Below are 18,654 nucleotides of genomic sequence, written 5' to 3' on the forward strand. Positions count from 1 at the left end.
TTTTTTTTTTTTTTTTTTAAACTTTTCAACCATAAATTTCTCTAATTTTTATCAAAATTTATTAAAAACCTATTTTATGTTCAAACCAAACATGAATTATATATATATACATTATACTTCAACACTTCACTTCACATGTAAGTCAAGATTCATTTAAAAGAACTATCACAAAAATAAAGTGGCATCCATCATCGACCACTAGAATCAAGTAGGGCACGCAATAGGCGTTGGTTTAGCATGCTTTACAATCAATTCTCAAAAAGCACTTCAAGAATTGATTAAAAAAGGGGAAAAAAAGAAGCATTAACGGAACATGCACGAGGTACATATGTTATTTGTGATATGGACATCGCATGACTATGTTGAAGAAAATATTTAAATTAATGACATGCATGGGACATTGTGTAATAACGTAAACTTTTACATTAAATAGTTAAACACGATTTCAAAGAAAGCAAAATTGCAATCGTTTCTGAGTTCAAATTTTGCTACCATCCATATAATGAATTATGCACTTGTTAGATTTTAATAAAATAAATAAATAAATCCTGTCTGTTCGTGAGAGGGCATGTTGACAAGTAGTTAAAAACAACCTAACAATTATTACATATGATACACTATGACGACAAAAATTAAGGTCGGGAAGTCATCTAAATAGATAATTTAGGTTGTTCTTGGAGAAGGAACTGAATTCCTTGTACGCAATCAGAGTGGTAGTTTTACGGAGTTGAAGAAAGAAAGATTTATTTTGGAACAAATGAGAATTGTGCTTCCCAATGTCCACATATTTCAAGGACAGAAATGGAGAATTGAATGTAGAAATAAAATCGACCACACATTTACAACAATAATAGTTCGACATCAATAGAAAAAGGAGCATAGAATGCTGACCATGTTGCTTATTTAAGCAACGTTAGATATCTTCAATTCAATTTAAAGTATGAAATATAGGCGAGCGTTAAATATAGATGTAACTTGTTAAGTTGTAGAGGCTAATAATTATCATAGCAGACTTTGTATGTGGATCGATTTTGCGTAATTTCAATTTTGCCCTATTTTTTTCTTACAGCTAGGGAACCGTCATTAGGATTTTGTAATTATCATCAAGGAAGATATATTAGATGAAAATAGGATATGCAATTTTTCTTATGAACTTTTCATCTCAATGAATTATTCAGACGAAGACATAATCTCATCTTGAGGCAAACCTATATAAATTTTACGTGTTTTTTGTGTTTCCTTGCTGTAATTTTATTGCTCTTGATAACATAAAATTAGGATTTCTAATTCTCAACACAACATTCTCTAGTTATACTTTTCTTTTTTCTATTTGTTTATTTATTTTTGTGGGTGGAGTGGGTAGTGGTAGCAATAGATTGGAACCAACGGGCACAGAAAGTTATCTTTAGTCATCTATTAATAAATGTTTGACTTTCCAATTTTTTGCCTTAGTGGGAAAACCACTACCATATCCTTTCTTCTTTGACAAAGTTAAAATTTACAAGAGTCCTACCACTGGGGACCATATTCCTGTCATTTTTATGTTTGGGATTCTCGACCATACGTAATAGGATGGAGCAACTAGTATTTGACTATTAGCTTTCTTTTTCTTGTGTAGAATTTTATATATTATTTATCGAACATGACTTGAATGTTCAACATATCTCTCGAGTCAGAGACTACTAATCTTTTCTAGATGAGTCGAGAGGCTGAGCATAAAATCAGACAAATATGAAGTGATCATAGATTCCACTCCACCATCACTATTACAAAAAAGAGTGGACAAAAAACAAGAATATTGCTCACCCCACATTCCACATATAATGGCTTAGAGCTAAGAATGTGAGGTATCTTTTAGTATGAGCCTGTAAATATGTCAGGATATAATATATCCTATCTCACCACTATGAGAGAACCAGAAAGTAATTGGCTCGAGAATTTTCATCTGCGTGTTTGGTATATAATTTTGAACATTGTACGTATTGTCTAATCCTCTATAACCATCAAGTTATTCTCATCTCTTTCATTTGTGGCTCAACTCTCTTCTAAGACGAGTATGAACTAGTGTGACACGTCCCTTCCCAAGTCACAATAAATTTAAGTCAATTGTCATTTTATGTATATGTTTAATTTAACAATTTGGTCCTCGATGTCTTTTATCCCTCCATAGCTATATATGTATATGTTTAACTAAATAGTATGGAAAATGACTAATGCTATTCGTAATCAGTCACTACAGTAGTCGCCCTACATGACATCTTACTTGTGATTGTTTTATTATTAATATGGAAATTCATCTGATTGTTTTTTTTTAATTATTAAAATCATGATAGATAGGATGTCACTAGATCGATTGTTATAATCACTCACTATGAATAGTATTATTCTTTAGCAACTACAAGCCTAATGCCCACAGAAGGGGACTAAATAAGCAATAAGTTTACTTCTAAATTCACAGCAATAACACTAAAAGTGAACAGTGAACGATTGGTAGCATACTTTCAAATTTATTTCTTTTTTCTTGTAAAAACTTTCAATATAACAGTTACCTTTTCTTCTCAGTATCATTTGTTTGAGGTTCAAAAATGGCAAAAGAGGTATTAAAATTTTAAAATTCAGATTCAAACAACATGCAAACACATCCGTCTTAGTGCTATTTTTGTCAGTTCGACATAAGCTTAGAGCCCAATATGTTGGGTGACTGGGCTAGCAAAACCAACCCAAAAATATGAATTTTTATTTTATTTTATTTATTTATTATTATTATTATTATTTTTTGTATCTCCATCCATTCCTTATGGTAGTGTATCCCTCTTTGGTTTTTCTAAAATTCAAATTTTTTGTAGATTGTAATAAAAGTTGATAAAATGTGTAGTTGGAATATCAATAAAAGTTATGAATCTCATAAAATGTGTAGTTAAAATTAATTGTTAACTTTAATTTAAATTTTTCTCATTTTTATTTTAACTAAACCAAAAAAGGTTAGTTTATGTTCCCATTTAATTAGTTTGAATAGTTCGTTGCATTTTATTTCGTTGATTTTGACTTTTTTCAAGGTTAGAATTTGGTGACACTCCCTAGTTGAATAAGGCTCGTCCTCAAGTTCAAGTTGTCTTTGTCATGGCTATAAGAAAGGTATTCAAGACACAGACGAGGTAGCTCAATTTATATTTTTTCCAATTTGTTGAATAAGAATAACTTCAAAAGGGACATCGGCTTTGAAGCTTAGCGTCCATTCCTTTTGAAGATGAATGCAACCAAGCCTTTCTTTAGAAAATAGCCTGGCATAAGGTAAAATTGAAGCAAAGTCTGTATCATTCTTCATTTATTGGAGAAAACTCAACTTGTCTTCGAAGCTCCTTAAGCTTCTTAATACTCATGCTATACGATGACTTGTTTAGAGTAAAATGAATCCAATTATGACTGTCTAAATGGTAGAATATATGATGGGACTCTTCTTCAAGTGGTGCAATACGAGTTTTTTTAAGACGTTCATCTTCTTAAAGAAACCTCAATGCTTTGTAGTTTTCTATGAGACGATGATTTCCCTGTTGAAACCATGTTTTATGGTAAGCACGTGGATTATCTAGGATCTCAAGATCACAAAGATTTATTTCATAAACACGACGTTCATTAACAATTTCCGCAACACGACAAGCACTAAATTTAATGATGGTGCTAAAAGTCGAAATCTTGACTCTAATGATCTGCTCGAACTTGTGCAAATGTCGACGTGAGATTTTTGGACACAAGACTTGTGGCTGCATCAAAAGTGGGAACCCATTTTTCATGGCCCTAGAGTAGGAAGAATGTCAAAATTCTTGACTTGATAATACGCCCCAACAGCTTTACTTTGAGTTAGGATGCTCAAATTCCATATTCCTCTAGAATACCACTTTTCTTCCTCACCCCAATCCCCACAACAATAAAGATAATAAAAGAAAAGTGAAAAATCTATTTGGAACAGCATTCCTTGGTAACTTTTCTTTCTATAATTCAGCCAATACAGTCAGATAGTAGCCAAGAAGCCACGTCCAATGATGTTATGCATGAGTACTAGCTAATGATTGAATTGCTCACAAATTGATTCTCAATTCTCAAATGCTGCTCTATAAGATTCTTTAATATGAATTTAAGTTATCAAACACAACAGCCTCAATAAAAAGTAAATTTAAGTACAAGAAAGAATAACAGGCCCATGTTCTCTCTTCTAAAGTGGAGAATATATTTATACTTACACTACACATATACAAGGAAAAGATTAGAAATGCAAAGGTAAAGCCAAAGTGCTTCACATACCGTCATTCATACGGAGAAGTGAAGTTACGGCTTTATGGCAACATCAAGAAGGAAACTAATAAATGTTCCATTTCTGAAGAGATTATTGGATCCTACAAAGAGACAGGAACGAAAGGTTATAATATAAATAGTAATTCTTTATATGAGCATATAGTCTGTCCAAAGATCTATGTATAATGATGAAATTGAGAATGTCAATTTAAGGGCAAGCAATTACAGTTAATCTCATGTCATAGTTGTAACTCATATTACCATCTGGTCAGGAATTAAAGTGGTAATAGAAGTTGCCCCCCGGGGCACTTCTTCACTGGCAAAGGAAGGGTTTTCTCAAGGTTCGCAGTTCAGAGGTCGTGGGTTCGATTCGTGGGGCTCTTGGAAGGCAAGGCACATACTGGAAGGCATGATTTATCCTGGAATGAAAGAATGTCTTGAAAGGCAAGGCGCAACGTGGGTTGGTTCACTAGGCACTTTGGCAGTTCAGTTGGAGAGGCACTCGGACCCTGGTCAGTGGGAGGCATATCCCGCAGTTTAATTGGAATGTGTGAAGAGGGGCCGGATTACAGACCCAAGGAATAGTCGTCGAAGGCGGACACCTTGATATAAGAAAAAAAAAAGACACTCCACCAAAGAAAAAACAGATACACACAGGAAAAAAATAAAGTTGATAGCAAATTAGTAATTTCTTTTGCCCTTACATCCAAATCCTTTACAAGTAGGGCATATTTGTTTACATCATACAATATCGATTATACATGTTTATGCAATTGCAAAGCACCAAAAACTACTTAATAAGTTATATTGGATCCTTAATACTCCATTCATCTAGACGTTGTGACATAAATATTAGCTACTTTATCAGGAGTCATTTAATGAAGTAGCTTGAGGAGCAGAATATCATTCCCCATATGCAATGCAATTCTATCCACATGCAAGCAAAACTATTTAGGAACTTAACTTTAACCCTTTACATAAAGGGTTCTACAGATTCCTCCAAACTGCATATAATATCCTAACATATCAGAATCAAATGATCTTTCCAGAAAAGTCCAATTGGAACTAATGCACAGGGACAGCACTAAATATATGCCGCATCTACAAGTCAATAATTGTTATTTACCATGTTTAATTTTTCATCTTAGTAGAGTATCAATGAGTTGGCAAACCTAGTCAATATTGTCTCGTCATAGTTCACTATATTTCTTATGTTCATTCAAGCATACTTTTTTGCTTTTAAAATAATCTATAATTGCAGCATAGGAATGAAATAAGACTCATCCTTGATTATCATAAGGTGAAAAGTTGAATCCAACATGAGTGTACCATGTACATGAGATGACGAGCAAGACTTCTTTCTCAGAATGAATAATTTTTCGTTCTAGCCATTCAACATAAGTATTTGAAAACACATTTTAATCGAGATTTGCAAATAGAAAACATGCATTTAGGAATAGATTTAATTACTGAAGTTCCAAGGTACTATAAATGCTAGTCAACAACAATCTATAGAGACAACAATATAAGAAACTATTTATATTTATATCATAAGGAGACATATCTCTTGAATACCTCATGTAAAAGTTTAAGTTGTTAAGAGGGAAAAATATTTAAGTTATGCCTTCATATGCCCTTCACCGCTTACGTGCATGTCTCCCAAGTTTTCATCAAAGGTTTGATGCATGCACAATTTTCATAAATTGGAGGTGAGGAGACTTGAACTCAGGACCTTTGTTTGCTCATATACAATTTTGAGCCACTGCACGTAAAAATTTAAATTGTTAGAGATGACAAACTTATTTCTATTGAATTTTGTCTTCAACAATATCTTGAAATACATCGATGTCCCGAAAATCCACCAACACCAGAGATTAGAAAAGGTAATGCCCAACATGGGGTGGCCGAGTTAGTGGAGTAGGTGAGCGTGAAGGCCTTTGATCACGAGTTCGATTCCCCCCCAGTGGCAGATCCAGGTAGTGGCGAGCTAGGGCGGGATCCGTTGGAATGTTGCAGCGATGAGTTGCAGGCAACGCAGCCAAGAGGAAGAAGAGGCAGAGTATGGAAGAAAGAAAGAAACCTGGGCTCAATTCAATGTGGGCTGCCTTTTTTTTGTTGTTGTTGTTGTTGTTGTTGTTGTGCTGGATTCACCTCTGGCCTCTTTATGTTTAAAAAATGAGGCCCAATTCAATTGCCCAATTCACAAACCAAATTGGTCTTTCATTTATGTATTTCATCTTCCATTCTTCTGCTCCAAATCGGTTCCACACTTTCATTTCCTTCAAACCCACCACAAACCCTTACCTAATTACTGAAGGGCGAAGGTGTCTGGTGAAGGAATGAAAGGTTGAACCGCACAAAACCACTACAAACTCTTACGGCTTACAGTACCTAATCGTCGTTGCTGCTGGCCTGCTACGCTACTGCTGGCGAGACTCCGAGAGGCGAGACGAGAGGAAGACGTTGAGGAGTCTAAGGCAAGGCACATACTGGAAGGTATGATTTATCCTGGAATGAAAGAATGTCTTGAAAAGCAAGGCGCAACGTGGGTTGGTTCACTAGGCACTTTGGCAGTTCAGTTGGAGAGGCGCTCGGACCCTGGTCAGTGGGAGGCATATCCCGCAGTTTAATTGGAATGTGTGAAGAGGGGCCGGATTACAGACCCAAGGAATAGTCGTCGAAGGCGGACACCTTGATATAAGAAAAAAAAAAGAAAAAAAAAGAGGTAAAGTGGTAATAGAAGTTGTACAAGATGACATATATGGGCCCTTCAAAATTATGTGCACGCAAAAATGACAAAACGAACTGCATCCAAGGAGGAACAAGTTGATCAGGAAGTTGGAAACAGTTCCATTATTTCAACCTGAATCGAGTGGAAAGAGATGAGAACGAGAAAGAAAAATAAAAAACAAAAAAGAATGAAAAAACACCCTTAGGCACACTCCACCAAAGAAAAAACAGATACACACAGGAAAAAAATAAAGTTGATAGCAAATTAGTAATTTCTTTTGCCCTTACATCCAAATCCTTTACAAGTAGGGCATATTTGTTTACATCATACAATATCGATTATACATGTTTATGCAATTGCAAAGCACCAAAAACTACTTAATAAGTTATATTGGATCCTTAATACTCCATTCATCTAGACGTTGTGACATAAATATTAGCTACTTTATCAGGAGTCATTTAATGAAGTAGCTTGAGGAGCAGAATATCATTCCCCATATGCAATGCAATTCTATCCACATGCAAGCAAAACTATTTAGGAACTTAACTTTAACCCTTTACATAAAGGGTTCTACAGATTCCTCCAAACTGCATATAATATCCTAACATATCAGAATCAAATGATCTTTCCAGAAAAGTCCAATTGGAACTAATGCACAGGGACAGCACTAAATATATGCCGCATCTACAAGTCAATAATTGTTATTTACCACGTTTAATTTTTCATCTTAGTAGAGTATCAATGAGTTGGCAAACCTAGTCAATATTGTCTCGTCATAGTTCACTATATTTCTTATGTTCATTCAAGCATACTTTTTTGCTTTTAAAATAATCTATAATTGCAGCATAGGAATGAAATAAGACTCATCCTTGATTATCATAAGGTGAAAAGTTGAATCCAACATGAGTGTACCATGTACATGAGATGACGAGCAAGACTTCTTTCTCAGAATGAATAATTTTTCGTTCTAGCCATTCAACATAAGTATTTGAAAACACATTTTAATCGAGATTTGCAAATAGAAAACATGCATTTAGGAATAGATTTAATTACTGAAGTTCCAAGGTACTATAAATGCTAGTCAACAACAATCTATAGAGACAACAATATAAGAAACTATTTATATTTATATCATAAGGAGACATATCTCTTGAATACCTCATGTAAAAGTTTAAGTTGTTAAGAGGGAAAAATATTTAAGTTATGCCTTCATATGCCCTTCACCGCTTACGTGCATGTCTCCCAAGTTTTCATCAAAGGTTTGATGCATGCACAATTTTCATAAATTGGAGGTGAGGAGACTTGAACTCAGGACCTTTGTTTGCTCATATACAATTTTGAGCCACTGCACGTAAAAATTTAAATTGTTAAAGATGACAAACTTATTTCTATTGAATTATGTCTTCAACAATATCTTGAAATACATCGATGTCCCGAAAATCCACCAACACCAGAGATTAGAAAAGGTAATGCCCAACATGGGGTGGCCGAGTTAGTGGAGTAGGTGAGCGTGAAGGCCTTTGATCACGAGTTTGATTCCCCCCCAGTGGTAGATCCAGGTAGTGGCGAGCTAGGGCGGGATCCGTCGGAATGTTGCAGCGATGAGTTGCAGGCAACGCAGCCAGGAGGAAGAAGAGGCAGAGTATGGAAGAAAGAAAGAAACCTGGGCTCAATTCAATGTGGGCTGCCTTTTTGTTGTTGTTGTTGTTGTTGTTGTTGTTGTGCTGGATTCACCTCTGGCCTCTTTATGTTTAAAAAATGAGGCCCAATTCAATTGCCCAATTCACAAACCAAATTGGTCTTTCATTTATGTATTTCATCTTCCATTCTTCTGCTCCAAATCGGTTCCACACTTTCATTTCCTTCAAACCCACCACAAACCCTTACCTAATTACTGAAGGGCGAAGGTGTCTGGCGAAGGAATGAAAGGTTGAACCGCACAAAACCACTACAAACTCTTACGGCTTACAGTACCTAATCGTCGTTGCTGCTGGCCTGCTACGCTACTGCTGGCGAGACTCCGAGAGGCGAGACGAGAGGAAGACGTTGAGGAGTCTGCAACGCATTTCTTGGTGAGGTTCAAGTGAGCCCGCATTTCTTTCCTCTTTCTCTTTTATTTTTTTGGTTCTGTTTTTGTTCTACCATCTATGTGGTGACTATGTGAATAATGTGATTATGTGAAATGTAAATGTTGAAATTTGAATGTTGAATTGTTAATTGTTGTTGTTGAGTTTGCTAGTTGCCGGTTGGATTGTTAGTGTTGGACTTGGGTGAATGGATTATGGGACTTGCCAATTGCCGTGTTGTTGCCGTGTTTTGGGTTGTATTGAACTATTTTTTCATATGTATATAATTTTTACGTTTTAATGCATTTATATATATATTAAATAATTTTTAATATTATTTAATCAAATTTTAATAAACGATCGGATGCCGGTCTGACCAGGCTATTACAATCGCTGACCGTCGACGTTCAACGGTCAAAGTCAACCTCCGCCCTCGCTGAGAGTTTGTGCTAAATTCGCCCCTGATTCTTCTTACTAACACTTTCTCGATCGAGCTTGTCGCACCCGACTTACTTAGTGCGGTTTACCTGGTTGGCGTGATTTGTAGGCTATTACTTCAGCCCAAGTGTTTACCCAGTGTGCACCCGAAGGGTAGCGGCTACGAGTTTTCCTGTCATAAAAAAAAATAGAAAAGGTAATAATTTGGAGCAAAAAATATGTAGATTTATGTCCAAGTATCTGCAAAGCAGATTGAAGTCTCAAGTCAGGGAAAGGCAGTGGTCCTCTTCTTGGTATGACTTGTTAAGCTTTCTATTAGATGCAAGTATAGAAGTAAGTACAATATTTTATTTTCTTTTGAAGGGTCCAATTCTTTATGCCATTTGAAGAATTTTAAAGATCTCACTGGGACCTATCTTCTCTCTTTATTAATTCCATTCAGGCTGAATAAGTACCAAACTTACAGAAGGAGACAAAAAGGAATGCATTCGTTATGCCATTCCTGGCCTTCAAACAAAGCCAAGAAGAAGCATTGATTCCCCCTTTATAAGAACACTAAAAAAAATTTCACTAGACATAAAAAGATAAATACTAAGATAACAAGAAGAATGTGCACGACGAAATTCAGTGACAGTATATCGAAGATGCAGTAAGTGGTTACAGTGAAACTTCAGAAAAAAACTGTAGAACACAGTAGTAATATCTCTCCGTGAAAAAATTCCATAACTAAAAGAATCTCTAGCGTGCACTGGAAACGCTACATCTCACACTTAACCACAAGTGTGTGATTGTGTATAGAAGAGATACAGGAAAAATACAACAATCCAATTACCACATTTCTCTAAGGCTGCCTTAGAGATATGCAGTCCAGAAAAGGAAAAAGGGAATGCAGTAAAACTTTTTGAGGCAAATATTATACAAAGAAACCGTGCACTCCAAATAACTAAGATCTTTTTGTAAATCAGACTAGAGATCAAGATGAAAGGACATCCAAGGAATTGCACCCTCGCCTTATTTTTAGAATACACCATAGCTGTTATTAAATTAAATAAAAATTGAGGGAAATAAAAGGGAAGAATATTTGTTACCCAAACTTGCCATTCCAACTACCATGAGATGAAGCATATATTCTCCGTCTCACACTCTCACCACCTTCTTTTTTGTGTGCGTGCTATAATGCTATATTACATTCCAGTCAACAGAATCTTCTTTGGTAAAAAATAAAGGCTTTGAAGGTTTCGAGACATCGTCTATAGTGGATTCCTCCAATAAACATCAGAACAAAAAATTCCACCATTCATTCTGGGAATATGGTTCCTCAAATTTAACAAATGACAAAGATAAGTGCACAGGGAAAGAAAGACTGGGGTGGATCTATTCTTGTACCTAGTGTAAGGTGTCAAGTTTGTCAAGATTCATAGTGAGAGGAAATTTAAGTGGGCAGTGCAGCTGTCGGAGAATGGAAAGGGCAGTTGCATGAGAGGGGACCCACAGATGTGTGAGATTGGAAGAGCAAGATCTCTTTTTGAGTCGCTGTGAAGATTGGATTAGATCTAATGTTTTGTTGGCCCTGTCCAATATTCTATGCCTCACTTGTAACCCCACCTCTCCTCATTTACTTATAAGACATCCCTGAGCACAGCTTTAGAACGTGAAAATTGATCAGAGAAAACAAGAAATAGATAAGGGTTGTAGTAGACAACATCTGTTTACCACCAAAGTATCAGGAATGCAGAATTGAATATAGCAGAATCATAATTCTCATATAAGGGTGGGCGATAGCTGATTGAAACGGGAGCCTTTTACCATTTCAGGTACATATATTATTTGTTCACAACCACATAGATCTTATCCTTTCACTCTTAATATGAAGTTAATTTGTTTCGAACACATGATGAAGACAACAAAATGTATCACCACCACCACCAAGGAAAAAATCTTCACCCATCTGCAAGAATGTTCACTCCACCTGAAAGGCACCTGTTCCACCAAGGTGCAAATGGCACCGGAGATTCCGGACTTGTTCTTTCCACTGATGCCAAGCCAAGACTGAAATGGACTCTGGACCTCCATGAGCGATTCATAGAGGCAGTTAATCAACTTGGCGGAGCAGATAGTAAGTGCATACAACATGTCAAGCTCACGAAGCCCCAATAAACTGCTACTGTATTCATCTATTCAATATGATTTGTTCTGTTGCAGAAGCTACTCCAAAATCAGTCTTGAAACTTATGGGAATTCAAGGACTAACCTTATACCACTTGAAGAGTCACCTTCAGGTGCATTCATTATTGCCAATTCTATGCGCAACTTAGTTTCCAACTAAACCGTTTCAAATAAGCAGCCAGGTTTTTCAGTTACATCACACAATCCCCACTTTAAATTCCCACAAACCCTTAAGAAAGCTGCTAAAAATAAAGCATTAGTAAACTATAAAACCTCCTTTCTCAATGACAGGAAAAGTACTCCGTGCATATGTAGATATGCATGTATTCTTTCACTCAGCGTGCATGTGTGTTTCATTTAGAAACATATAGATAAAACGTGTTCTCAACCTTCTATATGTCTGTTGGCAGAAATACAGACTCAGTAAAAACCTCCAAGGACATGCTAATAGTGGGATCAACAAAGCTGGTAACAAGTCCGGTAACTACCAGAAAACTATACACGTTTGACCTCTTTCGGAAATGAAACTTGTTACAATTGTTGAAATTTTCACATTTCCAACAATTAAATATGAATATGCAACGGTTAGTAGGCAATGAAATCATTCTAAGTTTTTCAAGCTGCCATTATAACAAGGTTCATTATCCATGCATAGGTACAACGCCATTTACAGCTCCGCATAGAGGCTCAAGGTAAATATTTACAGTCTGTACTTGAGAAAGCACAGGAAACTCTTGGAAGACAGAACTTGGGAACAATTGCTCTAGAGGCTGCCAAGGTTGAGTTATCTGATTTGGTGTCCAAAGTATCCACACAATGCCTAAATTCTGCAATTTCAGGGGCGAAAGAACTGTCAGATATGTGCCTTGAGCAAACACAGATGAAACCAACAGATGATTCAATTGACAAATGCTTAATCTCCAATGGAAGTTCTATGAGGGACCAAGAACTGTACGTTAATCAAATGGAATTGACACCTTCGAATTTTAGAGCACCAACCAAGTCGAGGGAGTATGAAAATGAACCCAAGCTGCAAGATACTGAACTCACATGGTGCGAAAACCTGACAGAGAGCAGAAAGTTTCTTTCCACCATGGATGACAATAAAAACTCCAGCAATTTATCAATGAGCATTGGACTTCAGGGAGGAAATTGGAACAGCAGCAGCAACTATTCAGAGGAAATACATAAAAGAACTGGTACAGAGTATATATTTTTGGAACAAGATACTCATATAAATGATTCAATCAAGCTAGAGGAGCAGAAGACATCACCAAAGTTTCAACCACCTTACTTTTCAAACAAACTGGACCAAAACACAGAGGATGAAAATGATGCTTCTTCAAGTTGCAAGAAGTTTGATTTAAATGGTTTTAGTTTGAGCTGAACAAAAACACGGTTAGAGCAATTTTCATCAGAGAAGAAAGTTTGACTTAGTTACCGAAACCTGGTGTACCCATTTGTTTCATGTAATTGAATACATGTTTAGTGAAATGATAATGCGATTGGGTAGATTTATTCATAAAAATCAAGATAACCTTTTCCCAACAGACATGAATAGACACCTGATGGACATTCAACGTTCTTTAATTCCAAAACATCAACAGATACATTAGTTGAGTTCTATGTTCATACATTAGTTTGTAAGAATCTAATCCAGCACTTAAAAATAGATCCTAAGATCAGCTAGATAACAGTACAAGATACTAGTGAAGATACCTGACCTATTCCTCCTTCGTGGATGGCGGGCCTAAACCACTCCGGTACCTTCTATCTCTCCGTTGCCACTCCAACACTGAGTCATAGATATGTAAGGGAAATATATTGTATATTATTTATGAATGTAGAAGGCTGGGAAATGTAGTGTGTTAAGGTCCATACTTAGGCACCACAGGCTCCCTTCTTCGTGATGTGGCGTCTTGATTGATTCATTCAGATAGGTGAACTTACTTGTGAACTGCCAAGAATATAGGAAATGGTGTCTCATGACGCCATGACCATTATTACACCTGTACGAATGAATTGACAGAGCTCGAGGTGCTAACGGCCTTGACTGGCTTTGAGTGATATTGCGCCTGTCCTTCAGGTCATTGACTGTGACTTCACTTATCAACTTCGACCTTTACCTTTAAAGTGATGGTCAACCAACTGGCCTAGATTATAAGTTCGCACTGTGGTGGAACTTAGTGGCGTCGACCTCAATCAAGGAACCAAGTTAGACTCGGATGTTCGTGGTCTGCTTAGCCTCACGATCGAGGTCCATAGTCTAATCAGATGCATACTCTTCCACGAGCCAGACTTCACCTATAAACTTCTTACACTCACCGTGAGGCCTTTAAGTGCCCTGTAGGTATCACTGTCGCAGAAGAAGTAAAATAAAATTACAGAGTTATATAAAGAAAAAGTCAGTAGGCAGTGCAAAATTTAGTGATAAATCTGAGAATGTTGTACAATTAACAAGCCTAAGCATAAAGTTCCATATCAAGTAGTAAAGGTGTATTCAACACAGGAAATCATCTTAAAACAAGAATCACTGTTAACCATAAATCAAACAAATAACAGAACGTTCACTTTAGCGGATTCATGTAACAAAAGTATTCAATAAAAAAATACCAGAAGACGAAAAGAATCCCAAAAAAAAAAAATAATAATAATAAAATAAAAGGACCTAGCAGCATTTCTGAAATATGTGATACTTTCTTAATCTACTTTTGATCAAGCTTTAGCAACCCAACAGAGCGCATTCCAATCAAATGTATGAAATAAAATTCATGAATCAATTAGAATAGCCCATAGGGTAAGTAATGATCCGATTGATTCGTCCGCGATTAACTACAAGAAAAGTAAATTATTCATTGTCCAAATGCTTTTAGACAGAAATAATCAAATAACTGTGGAAATTCTACTGTAAACACTTCTACAATCGCTCGCTGTCATTGTAATACAATAAATGTAAGGGTTTTTCATCAGCGTTAGTAATTCAGCCATTGTTTGCCAGAGAATTGATCCGAAAGAAGTTTTTCGGAGGGAAATTAATGGGCCCCATTAACCAACTCTATGGGTACCTAGACAAATATCCCATATATTGGGACTATTTTGAAAAATCTTGATAAAGTTGGATTAAATGGTAATTAGATAGAGTTTCAAACCTAAAAATCACGCTACCACAAAAACCAGCCTCCAAACTGAAAAAATCAAGGGAAATTTTGAAGAAGAAAGAAGTAAACTTCCACAAATTCGTTCATTATTCAAAGCTTTGGAAAAAGATCAAGATACTTCATCATTAAAATCTTTGGAAAAAGATCGAGACAATCTTCCTGCAGTACACAAATAAAATTACAGGTTTTTTTTTTTTAATGTTTTGGAATCACTGTTTAATTAATTCCACAATTTTATCAGAAATTTACCTTTAAGTGAAGCAATACAATTGCAAATTGAAACGCAGAGAAGGTTACATGAGCAGCTCGAGGTAAAAAAGGAAATCACTAATATATATATATATATATATATATATATATATATCACTTTGAACTCTGAAATAAAATGTTGCTTCTGGATGTACTATCGGAGCTTGCAGTATTGTAATGGATGGAGATTCGAATGTTTGGTGAAAAGATGCATCACAGCCAAATTATTGAGGCAAAATTTTGACTCATTTTAGATTAAGTCCCTGTTCAAGCCCCATACTTTAAAACTTATTTTTTCTCGAACTCATTTCAACAATACATTCTCCCAATAAAATAATTTTGCACGTAAATCCAATATTTTTATTTTTATTTTTCACTTTTTAACCAAGCATTCTCCGTAAAAATCACTATTTACAAAATCTATTGACAAAAAAGGATTGTCAAACAGAGGCTAAGATTGCATTGTCAAACAGGTGCTAAGATTACACGTTTGACCTCTTTCGGAAATGAAACTTGTTACAATTGTTGAAATTTTCACATTTCCAACAATTAAATATGAATATGCAACGGTTAGTAGGCAATGAAATCATTTTAAGTTTTTCAAGCTGCCATTATAACAAGGTTCATTATCCATGCATAGGTACAACGCCATTTACAGCTCCGCATAGAGGCTCAAGGTAAATATTTACAGTCTGTACTTGAGAAAGCACAGGAAACTCTTGGAAGACAGAACTTGGGAACAATTGCTCTAGAGGCTGCCAAGGTTGAGTTATCTGATTTGGTGTCCAAAGTATCCACACAATGCCTAAATTCTGCAATTTCAGGGGCGAAAGAACTGTCAGATATGTGCCTTGAGCAAACACAGATGAAACCAACAGATGATTCAATTGACAAATGCTTATTCTACAATGGAAGTTCTATGAGGGACCAAGAACTGTACGTTAATCAAATGGAATTGACACCTTCGAATTTTAGAGCACCAACCAAGTCGAGGGAGTATGAAAATGAACCCAAGCTGCAAGATACTGAACTCACATGGTGCGAAAACCTGACAGAGAGCAGAAAGTTTCTTTCCACCATGGATGACAATAAAAACTCCAGCAATTTATCAATGAGCATTGGACTTCAGGGAGGAAATTGGAACAGCAGCAGCAACTATTCAGAGGAAATACATAAAAGAACTGGAACAGGGTATATATTTTTGGAACAAGATACTCATATAAATGATTCAATCAAGCTAGAGAAGCAGAAGACATCACCAAAGTTTCAACCACCTTACTTTTCAAACAAACTGGACCAAAACACAGAGGATGAAAATGATGCTTCTTCAAGTTGCAAGAAGTTTGATTTAAATGGTTTTAGCTTGAGCTGAACAAAAACACGGTTAGAGCAATTTTCATCAGAGAAGAAAGTTTGACTTAGTTACGGAAACCTGGTGTACCCATTTGTTTCATGTAATTGAATACATGTTTAGTGAAATGATAATGCGGGTTCATAAAAATCAAGATAACCTCTTCCCAACAGACATGAATAGACACCTGATGGACATTCAATGTTCTTTAATTCCAAAACATCAACAGATACATTAGTTGAGTTCTATGTTCATACATTAGTTTGCAAGAATCTAATCCAGCACTTAAAAATAGATCCTAAGATCAGCTAGATAACAGTACAAGATACTAATGAAGATACCTGACCTATTCCTCCTTCGTGGATGGCGGGCCTAAACCACTCCGGTACCTTCTATCTCTCCGTTGCCACTCCAACACTGAGTCATAGATATGTAAGGGAAATATATTGTATATTATTTATGAACGTAGAAGGCTGGGAAATGTAGTGTGTTAAGGTCCATACTTGAGCACCACAGGCTCCCTTCTTCGTGATGTGGCGTCTTGATTGATTCATTCAGATAGGTGAACTTACTTGTGAACTGCCAAGAATATAGGAAATGGTGTCTCATGACGCCATGACCATTGTTACACCTGTACGAATGAATTGACCGAGCTCGAGGTGCTAACGGCCTTGACTGGCTTTGAGTGGTATTGCGCCTGTCCTTCAGGTCATTGACTGTGACTTCGCTTATCAACTTCGACCTTTACCTTTAAAGTGATGGTCAACCAACTGGCCTAGGTCTAATCAGATGCATACTCTTCCACGAGCCAGACTTCACCTATAAACTTCTTGCACTCACCGTGAGGCCTTTAAGTGCCCTGTAGGTATCACTGTTGAAGAAGAAGTAAAATAAAATTACAGAGTTATATAAAGAAAAATTCACTAGGCAGTGCAAAATTTAGTTATAAATCTGAGAATGTCGTACAATTAACAAGCCTAAGCATAAAGTTCCATATCAAGTAGTAAAGGTGTATTCAACACAGGAAATCATCTTAAAACAAGAATCCCTGTTAACCATAAATCAAACACTTTAGCCGATTCATGTAACAAAAGTATTCAATAAAAAAAATACCAGAAGACGAAAAGAATCCCAGAAAAAAATAATAATATAATAAAATAAAATAAAAGGACCTAGCAGCATTTCTGAAATATGTGATGCTTTCTTAATCTACTTTTGATCAAGCTTTAGCAACCCAACAGAGCGCATTCCAATCAAATGTATGAAATAAAATTCATGAATCAATTAGAATAGCCCATAGGGTAAGTAATGATCCGATTGATTCGTCCGCGATTAACTACAAGAAAAGTAAATTATTCATTGTCCAAATGCTTTTAGACAGAAATAATCAAATAACTGTGGAAATTCTACTGTAAACACTTCTACAATCGCTCGCTGTCATTGTAATACAATAAATGTAAGGGTTTTTCATCAGCGTTAGTAATTCAGCCATTGTTTGCCAGAGAATTGATCCGAAAGAAGTTTTTCGGAGGGAAATTAATGGGCCCCATTAACCAACTCTATGGGTACCTAGACAAATATCCCATATATTGGGACTATTTTGAAAAATCTTGATAAAGTTGGATTAAATGGTAATTAGATAGAGTTTCAAACCTAAAAATCACGCTACCACAAAAACCAGCCTCCAAACTGAAAAAATCAAGGGAAATTTTGAAGAAGAAAGAAGTAAACTTCCACAAAATTCGTTCATTATTCAAAGCTTTGGAAAAAGATCAAGATACTTCATCATTAAAATCTTTGGAAAAAGATCGAGACAATCTTCCTGCAGTACACAAATAAAATTACAGGTTTTTTTTTTTTTAATGTTTTGGAATCACTGTTTAATTAATTCCACAATTTTATTAACCTATGATGGAGAGTTTCAAACCTAAAAATCACGCTACCACAAAAACCAGCCTCCAAACTGAAAAAATCAAGGGAAATTTTGAAGAAGAAAGAAGTAAACTTCCACAAAATTCGTTCATTATTCAAAGCTTTGGAAAAAGATCAAGATACTTCATCATTAAAATCTTTGGAAAAAGATCGAGACAATCTTCCTGCAGTACACAAATAAAATTACAGGTTTTTTTTTTTTAATGTTTTGGAATCACTGTTTAATTAATTCCACAATTTTATTAACCTATGATGGATGATTGAAATAGAAGC

The 18,654-nt window shown here is 35.8% G+C and overlaps 1 protein-coding gene and 1 pseudogene across 1 annotated transcript; both read left to right on the forward strand.

The window, feature by feature from the left end:
* Window positions 1–10,233: 10,233 nt before the first annotated feature.
* On the forward strand, window positions 10,234–13,291 carry LOC111404059 (annotated as a pseudogene).
* Window positions 13,292–15,087: 1,796 nt separating this feature from the next.
* Window positions 15,088–17,514, forward strand: LOC111404058 (myb-related protein 1-like). The gene is made up of 3 exons (XM_023032780.1): window positions 15,088–15,160; window positions 15,739–15,775; window positions 15,923–17,514. The coding sequence occupies exon 3, from the start codon at window positions 15,943–15,945 to the stop codon at window positions 16,468–16,470; it is 528 nt and encodes a 175-aa protein (XP_022888548.1). The 5' UTR covers window positions 15,088–15,160; window positions 15,739–15,775; window positions 15,923–15,942; the 3' UTR covers window positions 16,471–17,514.
* Window positions 17,515–18,654: the final 1,140 nt, after the last annotated feature.

Source organism: Olea europaea, chromosome 11 (assembly GCF_002742605.1).
Source record: "Olea europaea var. sylvestris chromosome 11, O_europaea_v1, whole genome shotgun sequence".
Lineage (NCBI taxonomy): Eukaryota > Viridiplantae > Streptophyta > Magnoliopsida > Lamiales > Oleaceae > Olea > Olea europaea.